The following is a 14,706-nucleotide window of genomic DNA, read 5'->3' as shown; positions in this document are numbered from 1 at the left end:
TAAAGTATTCCCCGAAGGAAATTTTTTAACTGTTATAGAATCTTTTTCTAATACCCTACAGTGTTAAAGCCTGTTATTAAAGGGCAAAGAGATGGTTCTCTATGCCAAACACTTGTCAACAAAAAGGATAGCCAGATGGTATGAAATAAAAGGAAACTTGGGGGCTCTTCAGCTTCTTGATTTATATTAACAAAAGCCACTTTCAAGTGCTCCTTCCAAGAATGACTAATTCCTCCCCCCCCCTTCTTTTTTGCCAGGATTAAACAATGTTGTTCATTTTATAATCAACCACTAGACAAATTAACAAATTGCATATCACTTGTGCCGACTCTCTTAAAAATATTCTAAGCAACTCTGTTTACCAAAGCAAGATTACCAGCATAAGGACAACTCAATTATTTTTAGAAGAGTAGGTCTAAGTCATCTAGAGGATGTTTATTCCTTAGTTGCTGTTTATAAACTTGAAATTAAACTTGTACAGAAAATGCTTTGCGTTTTTTCAGTTCCTAAAATGGTTCAGTTTGTAAACTGTACTTGGACAGGATCTGAAATGAAATTCCAAATACTGAAATTATAGTAATAAATTTTACAAAATTAGCCAGTAATTAACAGACTAACTTGGTCAGACCACTGTGGCTAAATTATCTTTTAATTTACATGTAACCTCATTCTTGACACAAATCCATTCCCCATCCATCTTAGCACAGGTGTAAGCTAAGACAAAATGTAGCCTGTGAATTAACTGGTTATAAATCTAAATCTAATTAATTGTCAAGATTTTACAGTAACATTACATGCTCAGTAAAAAGCTTCCTGAAATGGAGCACCTGTATTCTGGTTCCTTGCTATCAATACCCAGTATATATTCTTGTAATAAATATACACAGTATCTCCATAGAAATCAATGTGTGTGGGGTTTGTTCTTGGCTTTTTTACTATACAGCCCAGTAAATCTTGCAATGTAATTTATTTTTTTTTTAATATTTGTCCTCCTAAAGCTATACAACTAGGTAAATGAAGAATATAAATATGGCAAAAAAAAGTGCTTTCGTACATTAGCATGTGGAAGCCTGGAATTAACATGTTTTTATTGACTGAATTTTAAAAGTATTCTTTATTTGCTTTTACTTCCTCCATTCTGAAATGAAACTTTATTATGCTCTGACACTTCCTCATTGTGATGGCTCTAGTATAGTAATAAAAGCCTACCTGTGAAATGCAATGCTCACAGAGTATCTCTTACAAAAGTAGGACACAGTTTACTACAGTCTGCATTTAGGAATTCAGCTCTGCTTTAAAAGGGATCATTGTAGAAAGTCTGCAAAAAAAATCAGTTCTACAATAGATCTTCTAATTTTCCCTGAATGTCACAGAAAACTGTACGTCTCAAAGCAGGTGTTGTGTTTGACTATACACGAGAGTGAGTGGCTGGTCTAAGTCATTAAAATGTCCATAAACAGGCCTGGCTTTGTCCTATAAAGATGAAAGAGAGATGACTATAATGGGATGAAAGGTGTGCAGAGCGATGAAGAAAGCTATTATAGATCTGTCCTTTTTAAACTCGTCCTGACATGCACTGTTGACAAGGGAACAAAACAGCACAGATAAACCTCCAAAATGTGCTTTGCTCATAGTAATTCCACCTGTCCTTAAAATGACTGAATTTTGCCTGTGCTCTTACTACTCACTGACCACGCTGACAGCAATTAAATAAAATTAGCATTAAGTATTTTGCACCAAGAACACTCTTGGGTTTTAAGCAGACTACAAAACCTGCCAGGTTAAAATGAATGAAATATCCACTGTAGACATCACAACACATCACATCGGGATGTCGGCTCTCAGTTTCTTACAGCTGATACAGGTGAAACCTGCTCTGTAGAAAGTTCTCACATAGACACAGCCATATCCAAAATGTAATTTTTATTTCACAGTGTACGGATCAGTTCTACTCCTTTGTATTCAAAATAATCAGTGACCTGCACGTTAATTGCCTTCATATAACTCTTCCATGGGCTGACAAGGAGACTTTTCCTTACATTGGAAGCATGGGACGGGAGTGCTGGAGTTCCACTGATGAAAGCTATGCAGTAGATAACTACACCTGAGGGGTAGAGCTGCTTCCCGAGAACTAAACTCCCTCCCATTTCATAAAGGTTCCCTCCTCTCTACCAAAATAGAAAGAGTGTGAATTTCGCTATTGTTATTTCAACATCCTTTTGTCTTCTTTTCGGGACTCTCCTTGCACTCCTTGGCTGTACACGGTGTAGAACCCAAGAACCACGGAGAGTAGTGTTAGCAAGATCACTCTTATCTTTGAAGTCAAATATTTGACTGCCATTGCTACTTTTGACTGCTCAAATATTTGACTTTAAATGTATCATTGCTCATCGGCTTAAGTATCCAGCAGTGATTAAACAAACACTGTAATTGCAAATGGAAAGCACCAGCTCTCATACAGCACAGCCCCCAGGCCAGATGTAATTCCCAGCTTCCCACTGTGAAGCTTATGGAAGTTAATAAGAAGGTGCAGCTCAGGCAAACTAGCGATCTCCCACAGCGTCTTGTGTCTCCTTATCATGCAAGAATTGTGTCGGGATGGCTACTGTGTCTAATAATTATTAACGTCTGTCACAGAGCCTTTACAGTTGCTGATCTTTTCAAGTTGGTTAAAGCGTTGGGATTAGAAAGGTGGTGATTTACGTGGTGATTTAATCTTTGTTGCCTCTGAAGTTCCAGACAGTGGAACTGTCCAGAACAGTGGCATCCATAAAGGTGTTAATGGATTTACTGGAGTTGGGGTCTGCCATCTCTAAGCAGGTTAGGTGCCAGAGGTGGGCTTCTCTTGAGCTTTGTGCCTCCCTTTGTCTGGGACAAAGTTTGAGTGGATCTTGTTTTGGAAATACAATTCATATTCTGCCTTGAACTTGCAGGCACCCAGTCTGTACGTGTGTGGTTTAAGAGCCGCACATGATGAGGTCTAAAAATGGCTAAAGTGAACCAGGTCTATAATTATATATTTAAAATAGAACGCGCACCCTGACAATGTTTTACTCAAATCCGGCCAAGTCAGTCCACACGGGTGTGCAATCTACAACGAGCAAATGGAAATCAGATTGGGCCGTGGCATCCAATTAGAGAGGCCTAGCGAGGCGCATACAAAGCGTGCCAACTCTCTATCGTTTGCATAAACCTATCCACATGTGCTTGTGAAAAGAGGCGAGTTAGCGGCATAAACTGGGGTCAACAGGAAAAGCTGCAGGAGTAAATAAGGATTTACTGTGGAATCCCTCCCAAGCCATTAGGAAAACACGTGCAAGCAGCTCAGCCCCTCCGGTCGCGGGAGCGCGGCGCTGAGATGCTGCAGGGAACGATCCGGCCGCGGCTCCGCATCCAGCACGAGCGCCAGCCCGGCACCGGGAGGTGCGCCGGGACCCGCGGTCCTCAAGGGTTTCGCGTCTGCCTTGGCAGTGTGGGATGTGGAGCAGACCTGCTAATCGCCCTGTTTAACTCCTACCTGCAAATCCAATTTCTGAAGTTGCAGCAGCTATCAAAGGGAGACCTTAGTGTGCAGGGTGGAGCGTGGAGAAAGCTTGTGGCTGTCCAAATGCTGTGATGGGAATTCAGAGCCCTCTCCACGCTGGTGCCATTTAATCACTAGCTGGCAAAGCAGCCGCCTTTCCGAGAGGCCGCTACCTGTCCTTCCATTGCCCAGGTGGGCTGCCACCCACCTGACTCGCCGGGAAAAAGTTCCCAAGCACGGCCACCTGCACCGCCAGTCCTTTTCCTCCCGCGGGTGGCTCCAGCCTCCCCCCGGCACGGTTCCCTGCCCGGCTGTCCCGGACCCAGCTCCGCTGACCCGGCACTCACCCAAGTTAACGAAGCTCATGACCATGTCAGCCTCGGTGAGGAAGTTGCTGTCCTGCAGGCTGGCCAGGGGCGGCCCCTGGGTGCTGAAGATGGGCTTGTAGGGGTAGGAGAACCCCTCACCGTCCTCGGCGGCGGCCCCCGCCGCCCCCTCCTCCACGGACATAGCATTGTAGAGGTCCAGCATGAACATGGGTGCCGAGTTGTGCTTGCCATGGAGGTGGGGCCGCGGGCGGTGTGGCAGGCCGAGGATGGAGAGGATCTCCCGCTGCATCTCGCGGCGCTCGGGGCCGCGCAGCCGCCGGTGGATGAAGCTGGAGTGCACCTCGTTGTCCACCGTGAAGTCGGCGAGGACGCAGCGCAGCCAGAGCGCGGGGGCGGCGGCGCCCAGCACCAGCAGCCAGGGGCTGGGCTGCCCCGCCGCCCGCACCATCGCGGCGCGGCGGCTGCGGGGCGGCGCGGGGGGCGCGGGGCTGCCCCGCCGCGGGACGCGCCCCGCCGGCATGCACGGCACGGCACGGCCCGGCACGGCCCCGCGCTCAGCCCCCGCGGAGGCGCCGCTGCCCGCTCATGGCCCGAGGCGGGGGGCTTCTATCGGCCCCGGCCCATGGACGGCGCGCAGGCGGCGGCCGAGGCGCTTCTCCGGCGGTGGGAGCTCTGCCCGCGTCCCGCACGCCGCTGCCGAGCCGTGTGAGCGGCGGGGAGCGGCGGGAGGGTGTCTCTGGTGGGAGGAGCAGGGCTGGAAAACCCAAGCGCTCGCTTGCTCGCTCGCTCGCTCGTCAGCTCCAAACCGCCCGGGAGAGAAAAATCCCTGGAACTGCCTCGAGGAGGGACGTCTGCTCAGGTTGCTTTTCAGGATGTTTGTGGAGGCTGCGGGCTCCGGGAGAGGCTGAGCCGGTCCCGAGCGCCTAAATTAGCGTGCACGTCATTAAGGAGAAGACACCCCAGGAGGGAGGGCGGTTTATGTAGCAGGAAGGGGCCCAAACTCCCACAGAGTTTATAGATGCGAGTACATCGTCTGTCTGCACAAGCACGCATATACACTTTTCCTCCTACTACTCTTTTTTTTTTCTTTAAAAGAAGTCCAGATGGGGAGAAACTGTCCGGGACAAAACCAACAGCACTGAATTATTTAAAACTTGATGATTACATATTCACTCACGTAGACACATATGTATGTCTGCACACAGAGCCCCGGGTCACTTTTTCCAAGTGGCAGTACTGGAAGAGCGTTAGAAATCGAGGGGCAAGATGAATCGGAACCATCAACCTGTGCACTTGGGTGGTTTATGCCACTGCAATACCCTGTGCCCTCGCTTTCCCTTTTTCCTTCTGCTCCCTGGCACACACCTTTGTGGGATACTGCCCTGAGTTGGGTTGTCAACTGCTTAAAGTGGTGACTTCTTTAACCCAGTGGGTGCAACATTTACAGTAATGGAGCCCCAATCCTGATTAGTCCAGGCAGATGTCTGCTACAACAGTAAATAGTAACAATAATAACAATATCAGACAACAAATGTAGACTAATGCTTTCCAAACCTTACTTGGAAAGCAAGGCAAGACAGGATGGTTTATTTGGGTCACTGAATCCAGACTGAGGTAATTTCAGAAAACATATATATATATATATATATATATATATATATATATATATATATAAGTTTATGCTGACATTAAGATTCATTCCTCAGGCAAAGGAGGAAGAAGAGGGACAGTGGATAAAGGAGGTTAGCAGTTTGGGGTGGTAGATTTTTCATCTGATATTTTCAAACAAGCAATATCGAGTAGTACCTAGCACCAGATCCTGCAACTGTTCTGGAAACTAATATTCAGCACTTCTTTCAGCTCTTTACGTTTAAAATCCTTGCATGAACAGCAGGTAACTAGGCAAAAAGCTGCATGGGAAACATGATGAATGATTTAATGTGTTTGTACACATGCATGTGCACCTCTTAATAACAGGGAAACTGAGGCATCACATCTAAATGACTCATGACACTATTGAAATAGTGGTGGAACCAGCGCTGAAGCCCTAGCTCAGTCCTAACACACTTTTAGCAACGGCCCAGGGTCTGGGAGGATGGTGGGGGCAGAGACGTTGTGAAGCCACATCTACGGAAAGTAACATGAGAGCACTTGCCAAATTCACTGATGCTAATGGGGCTGCTCAAAAAAAAATCACCCCTGTAGCTGCTGTCCCAGTGCTCCCCATTAATTAAAACATCAATACCTGAGCGGTTACATTGTGGCTGCCCAGTTAAGATCAAACTCTTCAGCATCTTTTGTACTTCCTGAGGAGCAGCACTAACCTGCTCTTAACCAGGCATGTATTTGCCTAAATGTCTTTCTTGCTGAGGGTGTGGTTTCTAGATCCATTTAAGTCGATTTAAAGCCAGGCTCCCCCGAGAAAGATGGTTTTTTTCTCATTCCACCCCAGTCTGGACCTTCAACTTTTCAACCCCACCCCTCTCCAATGCTAATACCAATACTTACACACAGGAGGCATATTCTGTTTTTAAAGTATTTTTTAACTATTTATTTTTTGTATTTGTATTTGGTTTTGCTGAATTAATTTTTGGCTGGGTCAGCTCCTCATTCTGACTGACTACATATTGTGTTGGAACTGGGGAGGCCACAGGAATGCACAGCTGGGGGCAAGGAGAGGGTGTCTGGGTCTGGCTGCCATAGGAAGAGCAGACAGATGATTTGGTGTCCCTCTGCTCTCCCTTTCAGCTGCAGACAACTTGATTTCTCATCCTTTTTGGTTCCTTGTAGACTGTTTTTCCAGAACTGTGAGTGTTGGCCTTTCATCAAGCAGTAGTAGGATAAGGAGCCTTGCCTTTGGCATGGACTATGAGATTAAAAAACCTCTGAGGCTGGAACAGTGGAGTGGAGAGCAGGTGTTTCAGTTGCCTAAATTACTTGCACCTGAGCTACTTGTAGCTCCCTTTTAAAAACTGAATACGGTTCAGATTGGTAGTGTGTTTTGGAATGGCAGCAGGCAGAGAAAGAACAGAAAAGAAAAAAGAGATGGTGTGGAAGGTTTGGCTCCTGACTCACTAACACCTTGAGTAACTACTGTTGGAGCTGTAGGTGTCACTGAAGAAACAGCAGAGGATAAAAAGTAAGAGCAGAAACCTCTTAGTTTGACAAATTTCTTGAAAAACTGATGTTTGAATCCGTTTCCTTCTTGTTCTGTCTGCGTGGTCTGGGTTTGGTCACATTTAGCTACACCCTGATTTAATGCTGGATATGCCCTTTAAGGAGGGGCAATGCTGCAACTGTATCCTGTGCTTTCATAGAAATAGTTGGGAAGTTTTCTCTTTTATACAGTATTTTCTATGATCCTATTGCACTGGTACAGCATTTAATAGATGCATGATGCTTTGCAATGGGGCTACTGCTTGCATGTAATCTTAAAACAGCAGAACAAAACCACTCCAGTAGCATGAGAAAGTGAATTTATTAAAGAATACCTTTTTGATGTGAAGTCCTCAGCTCTTGGCTTCAACTTGCTTTGGGATACAACAAAGGGCAGCCTTTATTCTGCTGCATACAATAAAGGATGATGCGGCTCAAACTGCAGTGGTTCAGCCCTCAGATCTGAGCTTGAATTTCAAATACCTTTCAAACAGAAAGGCAATCCATTTTGTACCTTTTCTCATAGACGTCTTCTCTTCCCTCCTTTCTTGCCTGCTGTGTAAACCCCATCCTGCTTCCTGTAGGATCAGTTCCACACAGGTTGCTGAAATATTGGCACCTTCATGTCACTGTCTTTTTCCTCCTCCTTCCTGGATCAATTAAGAAACCAGTTTTTCCTCTTGCTCTTCTCTGCTTCTTTTGTCTATCCTCCCCTTCTTGAGGAGGAAAACTAAATGCTAGTGATGAAGTAATCCCTGACTGTTGGCACTTGCTGCTCCAGATAATTTCTATAAAAATAAACTCCCAAAGTTTCTGAGGTTCTGCACAAGCCATATTACCAACTGAGTAACTTTTTGATCTCTTTGAGCTTTGTGTGTACGGTCTTATCTGATTTTTGTACCAACTGCTGCCATTTCTTTTGTTTGTGTGGAAGCCAGTGTATTTGGGGGCATGTATTTAGGAGATAGATAAAGGGTCTGATTTAAAAACAAGAAGTGTGCAGATTTGTGCTTGGTGAATTTGTATATGCTGCTGTCATCATCCTGTACCCAACCAAGGCGTGTGCCAGTGGCAGAATTTGGCCATTTGCTTTCAGTTTTACCAAGTGGGCAGCATGAAGTGTGGGTTCTGCTCACAGACTCATTTAACAACTTTTCAAAAATCAGACACAAAGCATTTTTTCCTCTTTTTTTGCGGAATCAGTGTCTTCCTACTTTCATGTCCTCTTTTTAACTTTAACCATGTTTCTTTTCCATTCTGTTTTGCATCTTCTCTCATTTGTCTTGAACAAAGTGCAAGTCCTAAATTATAGCAAACTTTTGTCTCCTTCCAAATAGTGCTACTAAAATAGCATGTCTTTGGGGAATTTCGAGTTGCTTCTTTGTGCCTTAAGCATGAAAAACACTTATATACCAAGAAATAATTCCATTATTATTTGAATAAGAATGGATAATTAGCTGCATATTTGATTTTGCTGTATTGGATCATTCTTATCAAAAGTTTCTATTCATCCCTTCAGCATTAGTACTGAGAACATATTCACCAACAGGAAATTAATCTCATTATGAGTAAGCTATTATTTTAGCTCTAATCCAGGAATCTGAATGGATCTGGGTTGAATGGTGCTAGGTTGGACAATACTGATTATGTTATAAAAATTAAGTATTGATTCTCATTGATACTGATTAAAGGAGAGTTGGAAGTGTAATCTGTGTTTTAAAGTGTGAAAAAGGTGTTATTTCCTCTGGAGATTGTAGTGATGGCTAAAGGAGAAAATGATCTTTGGATTTATGAAATAGGATAGTAGCACTGAATTTAATGTTCATCAGCTGAGTAAGGTGGACAAAGTTCAGTCCTTCCCAGTTCAGCATTTCAATGGATTTAACTTCATAAAAGTGGATGTCCACAGGGATTCTTTTATTACTATTTACTCCAGAAAACATTAGAAATGAGTTCATGTCATTGAAACGTTTGTAATGTTATATTTATTGTGCATCTGTTTACAGCTTGAATATAGGCCTATGCTGTATTTTATATTTTTATTTGCTTATTGGTATGAGCATTTGTAAATGTGCATACACTAGTATACTTCAATAATGTCTTTAAACTTTATGTAACTAATATATTTCTGCAGCACAGATACAGGCATATGAGTATTGTTTAACATAAAATCAAATATTGCCAAAACAGCCCAAACAAAACTGAATTTAATTTTGTACTATTAAATTATTGCACATACACTCGATTTGGTTGACATTTTTGGCACAAACCCAGGCATTTCCTTCATTGGTAACACTGTAATCTGAACATCTGAAATCTCAGGCTTATATTTGTGAAAAGCCACGCTGGGCACGTGCTCGTACGTCACCATTCGGAGAGGCCTAAAGCTGCAGCACCTTGGAAATGTGCCTCTGAAATTCTGCTTAGTGGTTACATTTTCTTACAATAAATAGTGATCTTTCCTTCTACAGGCCACCATCAGACATTCAGGATTCTTCTTATTAATGTATATTTATGTCTTAGTTTTCTGCCGTTTGCATTCACTAAAGGTAGAGAAGTTTGGTATTTTTATGCTGCACAAAAAAGCATATAAAACTTATTCATTTTGTTCAAAGGGAACAACAATAACTGATTCTGACCTGTAAAGTGCAATGGGATGAATTTGGATGGCTTTACTTTTTCTCTCCAGGCAGGTGCAGGGTAATACCTCAAAAGAACCATTATTTTGTGCCTTTATTCCAATGTGTACATAAATGCTTGCATAACCCTTGCACAGCTGCTGTACAAACTACTCATGCCACAAGTATTAGTAATCCTAACAGGGGAGGTTGCATGGAAAATTGGGGTGTGTATGCTAAACCATATGTACCATGCCCCTGAATCATAAAACTTGTGTTGCTGGAGCAGAGAGATCTTTGGAGACTGCTGGTTTTACAGGTCTGTAGGAAGCAGGATTATATACAACAGCTGCACCCTGCAGTTTCTCTCCTGTTGGGGCTTATCTTGTGCGTTTAAATAAGCAGAAAACCAGAATTTGGTCCAACATTATCTTATATGGTCTCAGCCTCTACTTTTATTTATATTTCATTTCCATAGGAACAATTCTTTTCACAGTTTATTTTGAATACCTATTAGAGCCACTCAAATTGGAAGTTCGGAGCTGCCAATTCCGAGCTCCATGGGGCTGCAGAGACACAATGTGCATTTTTTGGTCTCTGGTTCTGCCTCTAAAATAACTTTATATCTGCAATGATTTATAACTGTGTTTCTGAACCAGTCTGAAACAAGATGGAAGCTGGAGATTCATTTGATTCCCTAATGCCCTGGCCACAAAAATCCCTCCCCAGATTGTGCAGAGTAGCACAGTTTGGCTCCGTTTCTGCACGGTTTGAGGAACGTTCCAGCTCCCGGTCTGACCGAGGGAGGAGGTTTGCCACATTACAAGGGGCTGTGTGAAGCAATCTCCCAGAGCTTTAGCAGCAGAAAATCATTAATCAGACGTTTATGCTGGAGGATTTTAAAATAATATGAAGGGACTGTTTACTCTGCTGGTGTGGGTTGGTGCAGCAGATGGAGATGTGGGTGTTTCCACCTGCCCAGGAGCCAACTTGGGCTCCCCGGGCTGTGCAGGGAGTTGGTTGGTGTCACTGCTGATCCTTTTGTGAAGGATACTTTAGTTATAAGTGCAATGCTGTAAGAGTTTATCTTTCAGAGACTGGGACTTCTAAGTTTTCAGCCAGAAAAAATGTGCTTCCTAAACCGTGCTCAGTCTGCACTGAGTTTGCTTTGTAAAGTGCATCTTTTCAGCATTCATCCAAAGCCTTTTCTGCAGTTGTCTGAGCCCCATAGGCGAATATATACTGTTAGACTATTAAGATAATTTTTCAGTTAAGACATCGTCAAACTGCAAGCGGGACAATAGAAACAAAACCCCTTTTGTTCTGACTAAACTGTTCCTAATGACCCCCTCTATAAACAGTGGCACCAGCGGAGGTCTCAACAAGGCTCTTCATTGAGCCCCCTTTCAAAAGGACAAGCAGAGCAGAACATGGGGCAGAAACTCTGAGTTACTGCACTTTACTCCGCTTTGGTGGTCTGACCGCAAGAGAGAATCTGTTGTTTTTGTTGTTCAAGGCACCCAAAAAGCATAATTTAAAAGCATGGAATGCCACACTAAGCATCCTATAAAGAGTACTAAATATTTGGTTCGTGGGGCAAAGAGCAGAAGGAAACAGTTTGTATATTTGTTTGTTTGTTTATTTGAATCAAGGAGCTGTGAAATAGACTCTTACAGGTTCCATATAAGAGCTTAAATTTTTCCTTGAGATCAGTTGATATCTATTAAGCTCATGAAAATAAAAATGTAAGGTCCAGAGAAGTTACAATTTTTACATCCCAGGAAGATCCTCACATTTGTTTTGGGGGGGAATATCATCTTTGTCAATAATGTGTTTATCACGAGCAGAGGAAAGGTTTCAGTTGTTCAGTGTTTAGAGAAATTAAAGATACAATAACAAACTGAAAGCACCAAGGACCAAACTCCTGTTCTTCCAGCTGAGTAACTGCAGGATTCAAGAGGCATAGACAGGGTGTCTTCACACACTTGAGGGCTGTGGAGAATTTGAATCACTTCCTGATTATTCCTGTCCCTCTTTCCATGTCCTGAATACATCAGGAAAATAGCACAGGAGACCTTCCACTTCAACAGAAACCTGTTTATGGAGCATCTCACTGTCTGGAATTGGGAAGTGATGACAAGTTGGGCAGTAAAAGTCTGTAATTTGGATGATTTGGGAATGACACTGGTTGCTTTTGCAAATAGAAATGCCAGTCTCTTTTGAAAGAAGTTGGAGTTTGTGTCCTATTATCAGGCTTAAAAGGGGTATTTCTAACTTAAAGCACTGCTTTATTTGGACACAGATAGGAAGAGATTGTGAAAGGGGAAGAGACAACATCCATTAAGTCAGGAATTCTGATTAAAAGGATAAATCATGGAGATTCAGAACACCTTCAAGTCTCTACGATGCGATGGGGGTCTGAGGGTACTCTGACACTTCTGGGAAGTGCTCTGCAGTTCGAGGCTTTAAGCTTTTGTGTCCTGATTTGTAGGAGAGTGGGATGGAAGTTTCAGTGCATCTTGGAAAAAGGAAGGATTTGGGCAAGTCCCAGGATGAAGGTCCAGTGCCCTGTGGCAGGATACTGAGAGAAAGGGAAACGTCAAAGAAATTTTTAGGAGATTTCCAGTGGAAACAAAAGAATCTTTGTGAAAGATACTGTTAGCAAGTCTAATGGAAGGAATGGGCACGCAAAGTGAATTGAGACGATTTGCAAGTTGTTTCTAAGCCTTAAGGCAAGAACACAAAGTTGAGCATTTATGGTTTACTATATTTGGTATGTATGGAAGAGCAGTTTGGACAGCAAGGGAAATAAACTGCAGGGCCTCATTCGTCTCTTTACTGTAAACTGTGTTGTTGGGCTTGGGGTAGAGAAAATGCTCCTGTTCCAGGACAGTCCTGAGGAAGAGCAGCTGAGACTTGACCAAGCCTTTTGTGAAAATAACTGTTTTCACAGCAGCGTAGCCAAGGCCCTTGAGCACATGCCACTGTTTCTCTGCATCTGAATTTATTTTTCTTAGTTATGTGCATGTAGGTATCATACAGAGTGCTGCAGCTTTAGATTTCAGAATTAAATATGGTAATTGTATAATGCAAAAGCTTGATGGTACAGCATTCATTTCATCAAACCTTTCCTCAAAAATACACATTTGAAGCTTGTTTTTACTGCAGATTTCTAGGGAAAAAATATTAACTGTATCTGACTAAAGTTTGCTGCCTCAGAGACTTTCTAGTTGAGAAGTCCAGGTGGATAGGCTGTTTTCTGAATTTATCTAAATAAGTTAATGAAAATTAATTAAAGAGGGGGGGAAAGGAATAAATTTATGTCTAACTGTGTTTAATGCCATGGAAAGTGGATTTTACTTAATGTTTTGACTAGAAACTCTCATGTTCAGGGGTCATATTAGAGATCTAATAATAGTAATGCAGAATAAGTGTGTCAAATGATACTTTTCTCCTGTTTTCAAGTTTTACATTAGGATAAAAATGAGGAAAAAGTAACAACATAAACTTCATATTAACTTTGGTGTAAAATTTCTGTCTCTTGAAAATGTTGGATCTCCCAGCGTGTTCTTCTTACTCTCTTCCAAACAATATTGTGGTTCTCTTAGTTTTTAATAATATTGGTTGATGGTTGGTGACTGGGAAGAATGACTCCCAAGCACACACACTCCATGCAGGTTGAAGGTGAGGCTGAGAAGCAACTTAATTAAGGGGAACACGGATTTTTATAGGGTTGGGTAGGGAAGGTACTGGAACCTGGGAGGTAACATGAATAGGATCGGGTAGCAGCAAGGGTGGAGTGTGTAACTGAGGAGACAAACAACCAATAAGGGAACAACCATCTGAAAACCAATAGGAACAGGGTCCTGGGTAAAGGCAGGAAAAGATCTAAGGGGAAGAAGACAACATGGAGGGAATGACTAAGGAAAAAACGACAACAAGGAAGCAATTTTTTAAGATGAGGTGTAATATCATAACCTTAAAATCCTGTGTAACTGAGACCCATGCAATAAAAATGCAATCTTTAAACTTCTATAATGTGCATATGAATGTCTTTAAATGTCCTGTTCATCTCTATACTGTCGTCCTCATATATCCATTTTTGCTAATGTTTCTTCCAATCCTTGTATATTAGATGTTCTACAGTTCATAGTTACTTATTCCAGTGCAAATAAAAGCTTATTGCAAGCCTTCAGCCTATACTAACAGCAGTAGGACACAGGTCTATTGGTATAAAACAATGATCTTTTACATTTTCTGATTTGCAGACTTTGGCAGCCACCAATTCTTTATGTCATGCCAAAGCAATGTGTCTTATGTACCTTTTTGGGTCCCTGTAGAAGTAGCTCATGGGCCCCAAATGCCTGTGAAGTAATTTTAAAAATCAGTGATATTGGACCATACAGAATGCACAAATCAAATTAGTTTTCCCTATGCAGGAGCTAAACATCTCTCACTCTTCTAAAGGCCAGCAAATTGGACCAAGTTATAAGAGAAGAAATGAATTGAAGAGTTAAGGGTGGTGCACTGAGAATTAGGGTTGTCCAGAAACAGGAAAAAATCTAGTGTGTAAAAAAATTAACGGTTTTGACATTTGTTTTAGATTTGTCACAGAATAATTTAAAAAACAAAACATGAATAGAAAGAATGAGACATCCCAGAATAGCCAACATCCAGTGGCTAGGGTATTTACTTGGGCCCTGTCCAAGGATTGCTTTATGGGATTTGGAGCAGACATTTGACATAATGTTTTCAACATTATTTTTGTCAGACTGAAATTTGGGCTCTGTAGTGGGTTGAAAAAGAGCTTGCTTGGAGTCCTGTGCTTTGTAGGTGAGACTTAGTCACCAGCTGTTTCATCACTCAGTCTCTCTTTGGCCTGGGGAATTTTATTTTTGTTTTTTAAAACAAAATTGAGTAGCTGTATGGAGAACAGAGAGTTACTTTGTTGTGTTTGGTAAGGTGCTAGCATATATTTGGGTCTTTTTCTGACTTTGGGAGTCAATAAAGTACCATCCACATTTCTGTTCCATTCCCATTCAGAGCAGATTTTTCTCATGGAAATATCTGAACCTGCCTA

General features: G+C 42.5%; 2 protein-coding genes across 2 annotated transcripts in view; one reads left to right on the top strand and one right to left on the bottom strand.

Moving 5' to 3' along the window:
- The window catches only part of BMP7 (bone morphogenetic protein 7), a 46,380-nt gene extending 41,631 nt beyond the window's left edge, over window positions 1–4,749 (bottom strand). The window contains exon 1 of the mRNA XM_071572568.1: window positions 3,871–4,749. Within this exon, the coding sequence (XP_071428669.1) occupies window positions 3,871–4,372 (502 nt within the window). The 5' untranslated portion in view covers window positions 4,373–4,749. The remainder of the gene's footprint in view (window positions 1–3,870) is intronic.
- Window positions 1–14,706, top strand: part of SPO11 (SPO11 initiator of meiotic double strand breaks) — a 136,348-nt gene that overhangs the window by 91,329 nt on the left and 30,313 nt on the right. The window lies entirely within an intron of this gene.

Source organism: Pithys albifrons, chromosome 18 (genome assembly GCF_047495875.1).
Source record: "Pithys albifrons albifrons isolate INPA30051 chromosome 18, PitAlb_v1, whole genome shotgun sequence".
NCBI classification, from domain to species: domain Eukaryota; kingdom Metazoa; phylum Chordata; class Aves; order Passeriformes; family Thamnophilidae; genus Pithys; species Pithys albifrons.
The sequence above is the reverse complement of the archived record's forward strand: the minus strand, read 5'-3'. Positions and strand labels throughout refer to the sequence as shown.